This window comes from Daktulosphaira vitifoliae, unplaced genomic scaffold (genome assembly GCF_025091365.1).
Source record: "Daktulosphaira vitifoliae isolate Bord-2020 unplaced genomic scaffold, ASM2509136v1 Scaffold_3, whole genome shotgun sequence".
NCBI lineage: Eukaryota > Metazoa > Arthropoda > Insecta > Hemiptera > Phylloxeridae > Daktulosphaira > Daktulosphaira vitifoliae.
In genome coordinates this window covers 7,233,228-7,248,739 of record NW_026099574.1, presented here as the reverse complement: position 1 = coordinate 7,248,739, position 15,512 = coordinate 7,233,228, and the positions used below count along the sequence as shown (strand labels likewise).

Genomic DNA, 15,512 nt, shown 5'->3' with positions numbered 1-15,512 from the left:
TTCAAATTTTGGTGACTACATTAATTTAGAAAAATTAAAAATACAAATAATTTAATTCAAATTATGCATAATATTAGTTAAAATATAGAAAGAACAATGTTGCAAATTATTTTAAAACTGCATTAAAACTTTTGTTAAACTTAAAAATTGGTAAAATACTTTCATTGCTAAGATTGATGGTGATTATGTTATGAGGATAAAATTACAAAAATGTTGCAGTCATTAAAAAATTGACAATATAATATAGCTAAAATTTAGAGATCATATAACTGATATTACATCATTTTAACAACAAGATTATTATTTCTTAAACTTTGTTTTTCTTTGAAGCATTTTGTTTAACAGTTGAAGCATGATATAACTTGAGCAAATTTAATGCATCTTGAGCTTCTCTTTTTTCAGATAAGTATCTTCCACTAGCTTCTTTGATGTTTTCTAAAAACGATCTGTAAAAATTACAATTAAAATAAAACATAATTGTCTTTTTTAAGTCGTTTGAACAAATTACTTATCAATTCCAAGGTTTTCCATATCTTCAAGATTCATATCTGATAGTAATTCAAGATCGCAACCACCTAGTAATGTAATTTGGCCAATATCGTTTTTCAAACGTTCGATTAAGTTGTACAAATTTTGAGTACCATCAACATGATCATCACCAATTTTAATACTACAAATAAAAATAAAACTTGTTAACTTTGATAGTAAAATTATAAATTTTAAAATTGTATACCTTATTGCACTATAAGGACACCATTTTTCTTCTGATTTAAGTATCATAAATAAAGTATTATCTTCTAAAGTTTCAAAGTAATCATTTTCATCAATTTCAGTACCATCAATTTCTAATACAACTTTAACAGGTCCGTTAATTTTGAGCTTTTGTTGAGCTATTAGTAAAAATTAAGACAAAAATGAATATGGTAAGAATAGACTAAATAACTGGATTACTACAAGAAATGTTAAAAATATAGAACCCAATTTAAATTCTCTAAAATCTCACATAGCATTTATAGAACTGTTGAATAAAAATTTTTATGTACATATAGCTTAAATTTAAATTTTTTATACAAATATATGCATTATTACCTTTTATAATAAGTTCAGATAGAGAATTTGCTACAACTCCAATTTTATGTTCACGCCTAGAGTCTATAATTTTGTAGGGCTTGTTGAAATTTTTATTATTGGCCATATTAATCTAAGAAATAAAATACAATATTATTAAATTTTAATAAATATTATCATACTTTAAACTATTTTAATCTGCTCGTTTCCTATTTATTGTATTCTCATGATTAAATGTGATTAGAAAAATGTTGAAAATTAACTAAATAAATACTATGAAATGCCTACAATACATTAAAAAATAAGTAATAAATTAAGTTCTAAATTTGAAGATTTTTTAGAAATACAAATCTAAAACATACGGATAAAAAGTAGAAATTCAGAATGAAGTATACTTACAATAAGTAATGTGCTATATCCTTAATTTTCTTTTGAAATATAGTACTTTGAAGTATAACAACGTAAAACTGACAATATATTAAAATTATAAATGAAACATCTTTAATTCGCATAAAAGTATACTACATATGATACAAATAAGAGCATCGTCATTAAATAATTATAAAATAAGCATTAGTATGAATGAAACAATTAACTATATTTAGAAATACTTAAGGAATTAAAAGAAAAAAAATTACTAAATATGTAACTATTGCAATTGATATAATAAAAGGCACTTTAAAAATTTTTTCAGAAATTGTTGATTAACTGTTATAAGAACTAACTAATATCGAAATTTTTTTTCCAAAGGGTTTATAAATTTATTATCAGAAAGAATTATGGATATTTGATAAACAATATCGCAATTTGATAATGTTAGGTTGTTTACAAAATATAATTTTAATACGTTATTTAACTAACTTTATTCTAATTGAAAAATTTTAATTTTACTTATTCTTAATTTTTTTATGTACTACATATAAAAATTTCTCAGATCTAAGTAGATTAATTTTATTATTGTAATATTTTTTATTATCAAATTATACCGTAACTCCTATTTGTAAGTATTTTATGTAAATATCTTAATTTAAATTATATTTTCCTCCTATTACTATTTAATTTTTTAATAAAAAATTAAAATCAAATGATATTGTATATAATTTTTTTTTTAATATTAAACTGATTTTTTTAACAGTTCTAATTAGGTAATTGATGTTGCAGTATATAAAAAATATTGAAATATGGTTTTTAATTTTGTAAATTATTCAATATACCATTAAAAATTATATTGTATTCATTTTTAGTCATTGGGTACTAATAAATACTAGATAAAGTTTACATTTATAATTTTTTCTTCAATAAACAAATTTTTATTTGTGTTTATGATTTTTTTAATTTTTACTATATGACAATATAAAATTTTTTTATTTTTCTTAAACATTTTGCTCGGTAAATATTTTGTATTCATATATCAGTGTTTAATATTACATTAAAAATTGTTTTTGTTAAGATTGTAACAATGGAAGAAGAATCTGAAGTAAAAGAATATCGTTGGGAGGGAGGTTATGAAAAAACTTGGGAAGAAGTCAAAGAAGATGAAGGAGGAAATGTAGAATGGTCTGTCAAGGAAATTATAGAAAAATCCAAACGATCATTGGCTGTACGTCAACCCAATATCCGCCTTGGCATGATGCGACATTTATATGTTATAATTGATTGTTCAAATTCTATGCTAGAAAAAGATTTAAAACCTACTAGGCAAATCTGTACTTATAAATTACTTCAAGATTTTATACAAGATTATTTTGATCAAAATCCAATTAGTCAACTTGGTCTTATTGTAACACGTAATTCTTCAGCAGAACGAATTACTGAATTATCAGGCAATCGAAAATATCACTTAGAAGAATTGAAAAAGACTCTTGGAAATTTTCATTACTGTAACGGTCTCTTATCTGTACAGAATTCTTTAGACTTAGCATTGTCTTTTATGAAAACTTTGCCATCACATACAAGTCGAGAAATTCTTATTATTGGTTCTAGTTTGAGTTCATGTGATCCAGGAGAGATTAATACCACATTGGAGACTCTTAAAACAAATAATATTCGAGTTTCTATTATACATCTAGCTGCTGAAGTTCGGATGTTTCGACAATTGTGTGATGAAACTAAAGGAAAACATAGTGTTATTGTTGATGATGTTCATTTTAAGCATGTTTTATGGTCTTTAGTAGAACCAGTTCCATTACCTAGTTCAGTTGATGCATCATGTGTAAAAATGGGGTTTCCTCAAGAGTTAGAGCAAAAGCCTCCATTTACTACATGTTCATGTCATTTAACTGAAGGTGGTAAACTGAATGCTAAAGGTTATTTTTGCCCACAGTGTAATAGCAAATATTGTGAATTACCTGTCGAATGCAAATGTTGTGGTTTAATATTAGTATCTTCATTGCATTTGGCTCGTTCTTTACATCATCTGGTTCCAATTAAATCATTTGTAAAGATTGAACCAGAAGAAGGTGCTATGGCTTATTGTTATGGATGTAGAAAAAGGATACGGATTCCATCAGAACCAGTTTATTTGTGTGAATCCTGTAAGAAACACTACTGTGACAGCTGTGACTTTTATATTCATAATACATTACATGTATGTCCTGGGTGTGCTGTAAAGCGAGAAGACAAAAGATAACACTGTATAGAATCAAATAAATGGTAATATCATTTTCTAACCTACAATAAATTTTCTTTGAATTAGAAAACAAAGATTTATGAATTATATTGTTATTTAATATATGAAAATATTGAAGATCAATTTTTATTTGATATTGTAAAACAAAATAAATTACTATTTGTGTTATAATCAATTTTTCTGTATTAATTCTTACTCATTGTTATGAAATTAAATCTAATAATTTCAAAGAATTTTCTAAAAATTTGTTTTTAAGAAATTTTTATTCTAATACAACTTTAATATAAGGTATTAGTGAACATTTTCTGAAATAATAATGAATTTTCTTACATAATTATTAAAGAAAATCCTATTGTTAAAAATAGTATAGGTAAGACAAAACAAAAATTTACTATTAAATATTATATACATAAAAAATAAAAATAACATTCAATTCTTACCATCCAATATTGTTTTTTCTCAAAGCTAAATTTGGGGAATATGTTTAAAAAAAATGTTTGGTTAAAAGAATCTAAATCCGTTTTATACCATAATAATTAAAAAAAAAAAGAATCGTTCATTTTATTAAGAGTCTTCTTTTAAATCAGCCAATTTTAACATCTAATTAATTTATAATTTCAAATATGAATTTTTGAGCAAACATGAAAAATATACAATCTTTAAAATTTACCGTCAGCCTTCATAATATGTAGGGTTACTTATTTATTATTAAATTTATTTAATAATAATTTCATTTAAACTAGTGAAATAAATAAATGTTCGAATCGTGTCTAGAAAGTTTTTGAGGTGTACATTTATCTTAAGTTTTTATTCAATCCAAAGTAATATTTATGAATGACTGAGTGATGCTTGTTATTATTAATAGTAAATTTATAGTTCATTTTTAGAGGTTTGAAAATGTACAGGGCTGGATTAAGAACTATATGAAACATGAATATACAACTTTCATGAAAAATTTATGAATAAAAAAAGGGAAATATTTTATAAAATTTATTTGGGCTTGTTAAGTTACGAGAGCTAACGCTAGATCGATCGACCTCTAGTCCTTCCCCTTAAAGCCATATCATTTATTATATAATTGCCAAGGTCGAAGAATATTCAAATGCGGTTATGACTCATATTAATGTAATACCTAATGATAAATTTGGAAAAAGACAACTAATGACGTAGAAACAGTTCATATTCTACATTAAATCAATTTTAAATTACTTAAATATTACAAAAAAAATAGTTTAAAGTAAAGAGAAATTGGTTTCCCTATTTTTTCTCTCCTAAAATGCCTATGAATAGCACGAATTTGTAAAAAAACAACTCTATTTCCAAATTTGCGATTTTTATACGGAAATTGTACGGTTTTCTACAACGTCCATTTACATACAGAGTGCAGGGTAATAAAATGTTATGATAATCTGTTATAATAATAACGTTTAAAATATAAAAAAGTATATGTGATATTATTAAATGTTAATTATTATTAAACATAATAAAATTTATAACGTAAAACAGTTATTTTTAAAATTAAAAAAAAATTTTTTTTGCAAATGTTACTTTTTGAATAAATTTTATGTTATAAAAACATAGTTATAAAACATAAAAAATTGTTAATGGTAGTGAATTGTGTTAATCAAATATAGAAGGTGTTCAGTGAGTAAGGAAACAGGGGGTCTATTTTTGAACGTATACGTTCGACAAACGGACACGTTCCTCGAAATACGTTCAACGAACGGTCACATTCGTCAAACGGATTCTATTGTTTCATTAGGTTTACGGCCTTTTAGGTATTGTTCGATGAACATTTATGTCTTACGATTGTTTGCAATTTATTGTAATAACATAAATAAATATTTTGAAAATTAAATTCATACAGCTTGATTTTTAATATTTAATATTTATTTTTAATTAATATAATACTTTTTAATAACAATAATGTTGAAAGTGACGTTGACGTTCCATACAGGTGAATCGACCTTAATCGAAAACTATATTTTGATGCCGGTCCGTTCTTATTTATTCGGATAGTATGGATGTGTAAACAGAACACCTGGGTCGAAAAGATACATTGTATTTCTATATGAATCATTATTATATTTTTACTTTTATTTGTATTATATTTATCGTTATTTTAATATGGATGATGAAATTTTAATAGAAAAAGTTCGTCAATACGATGAACTTTATAATATGGCCCACAGAAAATACAGTGATATTAATCATAAAAATATAATATGGGCAAAAATTAGAAAAGAATTGAACACAACAAGTTTAACTTTCAACTGACATTTTTCGTACCCATGTTCTTCTACGTCTTGGTTGCTTTTATTTTCTTCCTCATACAAAATTATTGCCCTTATTCTTAATGTTTTCCTGATTATAGGAAAATATGATAACCTTAGCATCGCATTGTAAATATAGGTTAACAAAAGCATGGTTTTTTGTGATACATTTTTTAAAATTTTATTGGTAATGAAATCATAAACGGGCGCTTTCCCTAGAGGGAGTTTTTTTATTAAATACTCTACTTCACCTGGAGTTGTATATTTGGCTGGTAAAACCATTGGTAGTGGAGTTGTTAAGAAGGTTTTAAATTCTTCATTGAAGTTAGTGTCTGAGTATAAATTAGTATTAAGAGTGAATGTTTTTGCCAATTATGCCGCAAAAATGTTGGCTTTATCTTGATCCGTTATAGCTAAGGTGCCATTTTCTTGACGTATTAGAGGTATATTTTCTTTTTTTTTTGTAAGCTTTTTAGTTGCTTTCCAAAGAGAACCATTATTTTGATTTAAAGAGTTAAGATATAGTGTGTACTAATTTGCTTTGAACACAGATAGTTTCTTTTTTAAAGCATTTGCTAGCCTATTAGAATACTGTTTTTGGCTTGATAATCTAGTATTGTGCCATTTAGCTCTAGCTTGCCTTTTTTCAATAATTAATTGTTGAATAGTTAGAGGTAATTTTTCCATAGAATTAGTTAAATGAAAGTTAAAGTGTTTTGATGAAATAGTAACTGCTTGCTGAATAATTTGTGTGATGGAGTAGGCTGCTGCATCTATATCTTCTTGAGATTTAAGGGGTACTTTTAAAGTAATTTTGCTGTCTAGTTTTTGTTTGCAACTATCCCAATTCATAGGTCCGAAAGAAAGAGATGGCCTTGTGTTTAATAATGGCTTTTCTTTTATAAAAAGTACTACTGGAGAATGATCACTTGATAAATCAGATACATTTTGAATACTTGTATGTGTATGAGTAGGTATTTTGGTAACAAAGAAATCTAGTATTTCTGGTAACCTTGTAGTATGTGTTGGCCAGTAGGTTACTTCTGAAGGTGATATGTAAGAAAAATTATTATTTATTAATAAAGTATGAAGGGTGTTTCCTCTATGATTGGAGGAAGCTCTACTTCCCCAAAGATTGTGCTTAGTGTTATAGTCGCCTCCAGCAATAAATGAGTGACCTAACGTTGAAAAAATCTGTTTAAATCATTAGAGCTTGTTTTAACCAGGTGGGCAGTAAACAGACGCGATTGAGTTAGTATGTTTTTTATTTTAATATTAATAACTGTTGTTTGTAAAAAATTTTCTTGAAATCCCGGTGATTGATAATGCTGAATGTTAGAAGAAATAAATATTGCTGTACCAGCATATGCTGTACCGTCTGGATGGTCGGTTTAATAAAGTGTATAGCCATTGATTTTAAAATTAGATTTGTGTGTTAAATGTGTTTCTGTAATTAGTACAATATCAATTTTTTTTTCGAAGAGAAAATGCTGTATTTCGTTTTTATGTTGGTTTACTCCATTTGCATTCCAAAGAAGTATAATTAATTTAGGTATGTTATTGCTAGAGTTAGTCATTTTTTAATAGTATTTTGTTTATAACAGTGGTGAGAAGAGTAATTAGTGGGTTAATTAATGACTTGAGATCATTAATAAATGTTGATAGTTTGTTTATAAGGTTTTTTGAGACTTGAGTGTTGTCGTTAGTCAGTTCTTGGGCGTACGTTTTTTGTGTTTGATATTGTGCGTTTGAAAACGTTTGTTGTGAGGTGTGACCTAAAGGTTCATTTACAATATTTGAATTTGGAGTTTGTGTTTTCGGTTCTTGAGTATTTTTGTAAGTGGTTGATTTCTGTTTTTTCGTGAGATCCTTGTAGACTGTACAACCTCGGTAACTCGATGGATGTTGTCCTTGACATAATGCACATTTGGGTGGTTGGTGTTTTTGTACAATTTTGTGTCAAATGTGTTTCTCCACATTTAACACAACGTGGTTGATGGTTGCAGAAATTTTTTGTGTGACCAAAATCTTGACATCTTACACATTGTATTAAGTGACGGCGAGGATGGGGTTCCTCTATTTTTATTTTAGATTGACAAATCGAATTTAATTTAAAAATTTCGGAATTTTGTTGATTTGCTTCTAAATGGTATTTTGGTTTTACTTTGTAATACATTTACTACTTGTAATGCGTTATAACCATGAATTGCCAGTTCTTGTTTTATATAATCTACTGGAGTGGTATTATGGTGCAAATTACGAAAAACGACTCTATAAGATTTATCTTGTTGTATTTGATATGTGTGAAAGTCCACATTTTTTCCTTTAAACAAGCGTACAATTTTTCTATAATCATCCGGTGTATTGGTTTGCAGTCTTAATCCTTTAATGCTACTTTACAACTAAATGCATTTGAACCTATAGTTTTTTGTATAGCTTCACAAAAGCCTTTGAGATCTGATTTTATAAAAATAGGTGGGGGGTTGATATTTTGGTTCTTGTGAATCAATTATTTGCTCAGTTTCTATGTCGTTGTGATCATGGATATCTGAGTTTAAAGTAGAAAAACGACCGAGTTGTCATAAATTATTTGTTGTGTTATTGTTAGGTTGTTTTGCTTTTGGAGACGAGCCGGGTGATGAATTTTTTTTCCTTTTATCTTTACTATTTGAGATGATAGTTGACCAGTCGGTTTCATTTTCATTATCAGAAAAAGTAAATGTGTTAGTAATCGATTTAGAAGTTTGTGAAATTGAATTTCTGTTTATTATAGTGATCGGCGTTATCGGTTTAGGCTTATCTGATTTATGAGCTAGCGGAGTGGTTGGTGAGGTAATATTGTTATGCATTGTGTATGTTATATATTAATTAAAATGTAAGAAAATTCTTACCTAGAGGCCCCCAGCCCCAAAACTGGTGGTTGATTTTACGATGAATTTGTAGCCCAATCTTTTATTTTTTATTTAATACTAAATTTAAACTAATATATTAATATATTAATATATGGTTTATTAATAAAAAAAAATTTACGTAAGCGTGATAGGGCATCCGCGCCTGACTGTTGTTACGTTATTTTAATACCAAAGCCAAACAAACCAAAACATCTCTCTACGTCTTACAGACCAATAAGTTTATTACCAGTATTAGGAAAACTTTTCAAAAAAATATTACTCAGAAGACTACATCCTATTCTATCATTACATAACATACCAAATAGTCAGTTTGGGTTTCGCAACAGACATTCAACAATACATCAAATACACCGACTAACTGATGAAATTACAACAACGCTTGAAAATAAACATTATTGTGCCGGTCTATTTTTGGACGTAGCGCAGGCCTTTGATAGGGTTTGGCATGAAGGCTTATTACTCAAGTTAAAACACTATTTACCTGCTCTATATTTTCTCATTATAAAATCATATTTGGAAAACAGACACTTTGTCGTTCGTCAAGAAAATGAATTCTCATCATACAAATAAATAAATGCAGGTGTACCTCAAGGAAGTGATTTATCACCAGACCAGTGGCGCACCCAAGGGGGGGGCTTTGGGGCTAAAGCCCCCCCAAAAAAATATTTTTTGCATTAAATTATAAATTATTATAGCACATTGTCACAAATATAGTATTAAAATGATTTTTTTTCCAAATTTTATTATTATGTTAGATACATATTAATAGTTCAATAATACGTAATAAGGTTTGTGGCAATCGCTGAGCGCTTATTTTATTGAAAATTATTTTTAGATTTATTGGTATTAGCGTATTCTAATTTATAAGAACTAGTCAGCAGCGATTACGTTAGATAGACAGCCGTCGATTTGATCATTAACTACAATAACAATATTTATCATAATCGTAGACTATTTAACGCGTGAAATTTCGTTTGTTTATTTCAATTCGTTTAATTTTGTCGTTGTGAACGTTGTATTGAATACGTATTTACTACTTTGAGTAAAAATATTAAAAACAGTATACTATATAATTTGTGGTAATAATAATAATAATAAAAATGTTTAAAAATGAGTAGTAATTGCTTTCTATTGTGTGTAAGGAAAATGTTTTAGCCCCCCCCAAAAAAAATCCTGGGTGCGCGCCTGCACCAGACCCTTATAATGCATTCACTGCCGATATCCCTCAAACTAATAAAACAATTTTAGCCACATCCGCAGACAATACAGCAGTATTATCGATTAATAGTGATCCTAACACAGCTAGTCTTTCACTTCAATATCATGCCAACCTTATTGACTTGTGGGCAAAAAAGTGTCGGGTAAAAATCAATGAATATAAATCGGCTCAAATCACCTTCACTCTAAATTTCAAACCACAAGAATGTCCTCAAATTATTATGAATAATATTCCTATACCAATAAAAGAAGAGATCAAGTACTTATGAATTACGCTTGACAAACAACTGACATGGAGCCTTCAACTAAAAGAAAAAAGAAAAAGTGCAAGAAATAGACTACATCTTCTACGTCCTCTCCTTATTTCAAAACTTAAACTTTATACAAAACTATTATACGTCCAGTTTGGTCTTATGGTATCCAAATCTGGGGTCCAGACAAGCCAAAGCGGGTTGGAACCTTGTACCCCAAGCGTGTAAAACACAAGTTTTACCAACTCGGCAACCATATGTTGCTACGGTCGGCTGAAAAAATTAGCTTTTTAAGCTAGTTCAAATTTCAAAGTTAATTTTCTCGACTTCAAAAAGCAAAAAAATTTAAATAAGTTTAACTTTTTATGCTATATTAANTCGACTTAAAAGAAACAAACATATTTAAATAAGTTTAACTATCTATACTATATCAATTTTAATTTATATAATATTTATGAAAATCTGTACTCCCATTGTCAGGTATTTTAAAATAAAATAAAATACAAAACCCAGAATTTTAACACAAAAACAGCATATTTTTGAATACGGTAGTCATTTTTATCATGAAGACAAATCCAGTTTCAAATATTTTTTTTTCAAATTAAAGTATATTATAGTAGCTTTAATTTTGAGGTATATATAAAAGTATCAGTCTTTCCGGAACATTTTCAAAAGTTAAGTTGAAAAAGTTCTACTTTCTATACGCATTTTAAAAGGTTTGCACCCCCCCTGTATAAAGGGAAATGGTCCGATTTTAAAAAAAAGTATGTCGAATGAAAGAAGTATATATAAAGTATTTATCATTAAAGAATAAAGTTGATTCATGCATTTTTTAAAAAGTTATAGCAACATAATGTTAAAAAATGTAAAATATAATATCAAGAATTTTTTCACAAAAATAGCATATTTTTGCATACGGTAGTCATTTTCACCATGAAGACAAGTCCAGAGGTCAAATTTTTTTTTTTCAAATTAAAGTATATTACATTAGCTTTAATTTAAGGTATATATAAAATTGTCAGTCTTTCCGGAACATTTTCAAAAGTTAAGTTGAAAAAGTTAATTTTTTGTAAAAAAGTTACCATTTTGAAACCCTTCCTGTGGCCTTGTAAAGGGTCAAATGTTCACAAAAATATATAAAATGATAGGTAAATACCTAAGATATCTATAAAAAAAAATTATATTGATTCGGTCATTTTTAAAAGAGTTATGGCAATTTTAAGTAAAAAAAATTGAAAAAATGTCGAAAATTAGCGATTTTTAAATTTGTAATTTTTTGGGGGATTTCGCTCGTTTACGGCGAACGAGGGATTTTTTTCAAATTTTGAAGATAATGACTTCAACTAGGTACAATTTGGGATCTTTTGATGTATTGTTCATCAAAATCGGTCCAGCGAGAGCTGAGATTGAGCGTTCACAGACACAAAAAAAAAAAAGTAAAAGAAAAAACGCAACAAAAAACTAAAAAGTTCAAAATAATTTTTAACTTTTTAGTGCATTAAAAGCGTGTTTTTTTTAGTTTTTTTAAACTATATTTATTATACGATTGTATTGATTTATTAACGACGCACGTTTATTCTATTTAGTTTAAAAACAATAGTTTAGCACCAGCCCCACCGAAAATACTTATAGACGCGCCATGATCTCACAAATTTTAATTGATTATAAAAATAATAATTATTTTTAATTATTAAATTATCTATTTTCGAAGAGTATGAAAAACTAAATATTATGCGCTCTGAGCGACAACATCAACAAAACGTATTTTTTGATCTTTTGTGTCGTACGACTGAACAATAACAGTCTAGTTGGTACAAATATAGACATCAACAAAAACACACTATAGTAAAACTTCTAATTTAATAACTTTTCAGTTTCCTATTGAAGCTAAGAAAGTGTACAAAAATTATTTTTATTTACACGTACCTCACCAGATATATTTTTTTGACGTCATCTATTTAATGTTAATACATTACATCTATTCTTTTTTTTTGATAGCAGTATTTTTTTACAATTTACCATTTGTTTAGCGAAACTTAAATATTGGAAAATAACAAAATATGTTTCGTACTATGCAATGATAAATTTGTCGGTCATTAGATTTTTTACAAAAAAAATAAATCAATTAAAAAGTAGTTATTTTTTGAAAGTAACCAAAATTTATTTTGAAAAAATAAAATCTTCAACAAAAAATGTTATTATACATTATTAAAATTAAGTTATATTATTAATAATTATCTAAAACAAATTGTGCAGAAAAATAGCTTTTATTAAATATAATAACATATTATTTAATCAATATTATTGCTTGTATTTTAGATTGTGTCTATGTAGTTTATTAATGTTCTAACTACATCATAGTTAGTATATTCAGAATAATTTATGATTCGTTTTAAAAACATTCTTGTATTGAGTAAACTGTAATATTCTACAGTTTTAAGTTCTTCAGGATTATGAGCTGGTTTGTTTACTTCGTTAGGGTGTTCCTGACCAAACAAAAACATTGGCTCTATTGCAAAACATTTTAAAGGAATACAAATATCGGTCAGAATAATTTTCAATTCGGATTCTAATTTTAAATAACACTGTTCTTTATAATTTGGAAACTCATCTTCATTTACTGAGCCGTCTTTATTTTTTGGAATATAACTAATGAATTCATTGATATTTGATGTAATTTTAACAATATCAGAATCATTTTCTATACATGTAAGTTGTGAAAAATCATTCAATATTAGTAACCATTCTTTTGCAAGATATTCTACGACATTGATGTTTTGGTGTTGCAGGTATACAAAATGTTTCCAAGTCAATCTTAACATAATAACCTTAAAGAAGTTAAAGAACACTACATAATAATCTTTAATTGATTTAAAATTTCCGCTTGACCAGTTAAGTGAAATAGCTCTTTTAAACATATCTACAATGACGTTGCGCATATTAACACTCCATTTCACTTGTACCATAAATATGTTTTCGAAAATCTGTATTCTATGTGGATTTGTTGCAGCATTTCTCATGAATAAGTGAGTTTTAGAAATTCGTTGGTAACTTTCAGGTAATTGTAACACAGGGCTATTGTATATTTTAATCAATTTACTTATTTCTTCTGTATTTTTTATCAATAGTATATTTAAAGTTTTGAAATCAAAATTTCTTACTTCTATATTGAATTTGTTTGACTTATCGCAATTTATGACATCTTGTTGCAACATTTGTATGACATAATCAAGAGTTTTATTAATATATTGGAATCGAACGTTATTTTTCGTCATTTTCTGTCCGTCATTAAATTTAGGTAAACATGTCATTACGCTACTTGAAAACATATGTACTAACCATAAAGATCCAATTTTCTCCTTAGCTCCTCTATCATATAACGTAATTATTTTTTTCCTTACAATTAGGTTGTACTTGCATAAATTGATTATTGAGGCTGACAGTTGATCCCTGGCGCTATCTATTAATTTTTGAATAGTATTCATATAAGTCAAAGCACTAAACATACAAGTACACTTGAAATATTCATGATTATTAGTTGATTTTAAATTAATTGAGCTCGTTGTTTTAACTAATCTGTTCATGCAACAAATTGATAGGAATAAAAGTAACTTAATTGCAATTGTTCTCTTAAAGTTCAACATAATTTTATTTTGTTCTTCGAAAAAAATTAATTTTGTTATATTATATTCAATAAATGGATATTATGTGGTTATATAGAGTATTTTATGTGAAGTATGTGTATATTTTTAAAATTTATAGTAATTGACAGATGTTTGCTTTTTATTTAAAGTTAAACTAAATATTCCTTTAAAGTGATCTTTTAGCGTTTTATTAATTCAAACTTTTATCGAATAATAATATTTAAATTTGAATAATTTAAAATTTTTGAAACCAATTTCATATTTTTAAATATTCTTAACAATAATTTTAATCATTATCCAAATTTGTAGGGCTCTTTAAATTTTGTATGCGGGATAGGAAAAGTATTAAGTCAAACTTTATGATAATTGAGATGAATTTTCCAATGGGGTTAAATCAATTGTTTATGTAGAAACACGAATCGTTTATATTAGACACTAAAGTCCCTCCAAAATCCTTCCTTAAAAAATGTAATTTTGTAGAAATATATGTTTAATTCCAAAAATCATTACTAGTTATTCAAAAAATTTACATTTTATAAAAATTCTAATTTTAGATCATTTCATCAGTTATTAGTCAATAAAAGACAAATCCTTAGTTTTTCATAAAAAAAAAATTATTTGTCAGTTATATTTTATACATTTATGTTTCTAAGCATTCGATATAATTATACTAAACTACTAGAGCTTTAAGTATATAATTGCAATAAACTCAGTTCAATAAAATTATTAATAAGTCGATTTAAATTTCAGTTTGAAATAAAAATGTGTGACCTTTAGCTTTCACCGCCGGCACGATATTCGTTAGAAAAAAACATTTAGCTCTAAGACTAAGAAATGTAAATAAAGCCCACAATAAATTTTACCATTAAATATTTAAATTTGGTTGAATCTATTATTAACAAAAAATATTATAAAAAAAGGTTTTAATGTTATAATAAGAGTTGATATTTATGTCCATTAAGAGAAGAGTAAAACATTAATATCTAATTAACAAATAAACTTCATTAAAAAAATTCACAAATACAAAAATCACTTATCAATAATACCGATATTAATGAATAATAAATCACAATAACATTTTTTAGTAATAAATAAACTACAATATATTTTTCTATCATTTTCTTTATTCTTATAAACCCTTGTAATCATATTCTGGGAGATATTACAAAAAAAAAAACATTTCATAGATCGCATCGTTTTATTATGAATAGTATTCGATAGTTTAAAATATTCGAAAATGCCCATCACTAGTTTTTATACCACCGAATATTTTATTTTTAGCATAAACTATCAAATATTTTAAAAACTATTCGAATGCAGGTACCGAATAGTTTTAAAAAATATTCGAATAGACTATCGAATAGTTCGATAGTTACTATTCGATATTTCCCATCACTATTAACTGTTCAAAAAAAAAAATTTATTTCAATAATATTAATTAAATTAAATTATTTAAATTAACTTCCAAATTAAAATTTTTATCAATTACAGTTACAGTTTTTATATTAACATTCACA

The 15,512-nt window shown here is 26.5% G+C and overlaps 2 protein-coding genes across 2 annotated transcripts; one reads left to right on the top strand and one right to left on the bottom strand.

Moving 5' to 3' along the window:
• Nucleotides 1-221: 221 nt before the first annotated feature.
• LOC126903070 (DNA fragmentation factor subunit alpha-like) lies at nt 222-1,721 on the bottom strand. Its single transcript, XM_050681034.1, has 5 exons — nt 1,468-1,721; nt 1,090-1,201; nt 734-890; nt 509-670; nt 222-446 (listed from the first exon to the last, which is right to left on the bottom strand). Exons 2-5 carry the CDS (start codon nt 1,193-1,195, stop codon nt 308-310), a joined length of 564 nt encoding a protein of 187 aa, XP_050536991.1. The 5' UTR covers nt 1,196-1,201; nt 1,468-1,721; the 3' UTR covers nt 222-307.
• A 169-nt stretch (nt 1,722-1,890) lies between these two features.
• LOC126903062 (general transcription factor IIH subunit 2) lies at nt 1,891-3,872 on the top strand. Its single transcript, XM_050681007.1, has 2 exons — nt 1,891-2,068; nt 2,519-3,872. Exon 2 carries the CDS (start codon nt 2,528-2,530, stop codon nt 3,695-3,697), a length of 1,170 nt encoding a protein of 389 aa, XP_050536964.1. The 5' UTR covers nt 1,891-2,068; nt 2,519-2,527; the 3' UTR covers nt 3,698-3,872.
• The last annotated feature ends 11,640 nt before the right edge of the window (nt 3,873-15,512 follow it).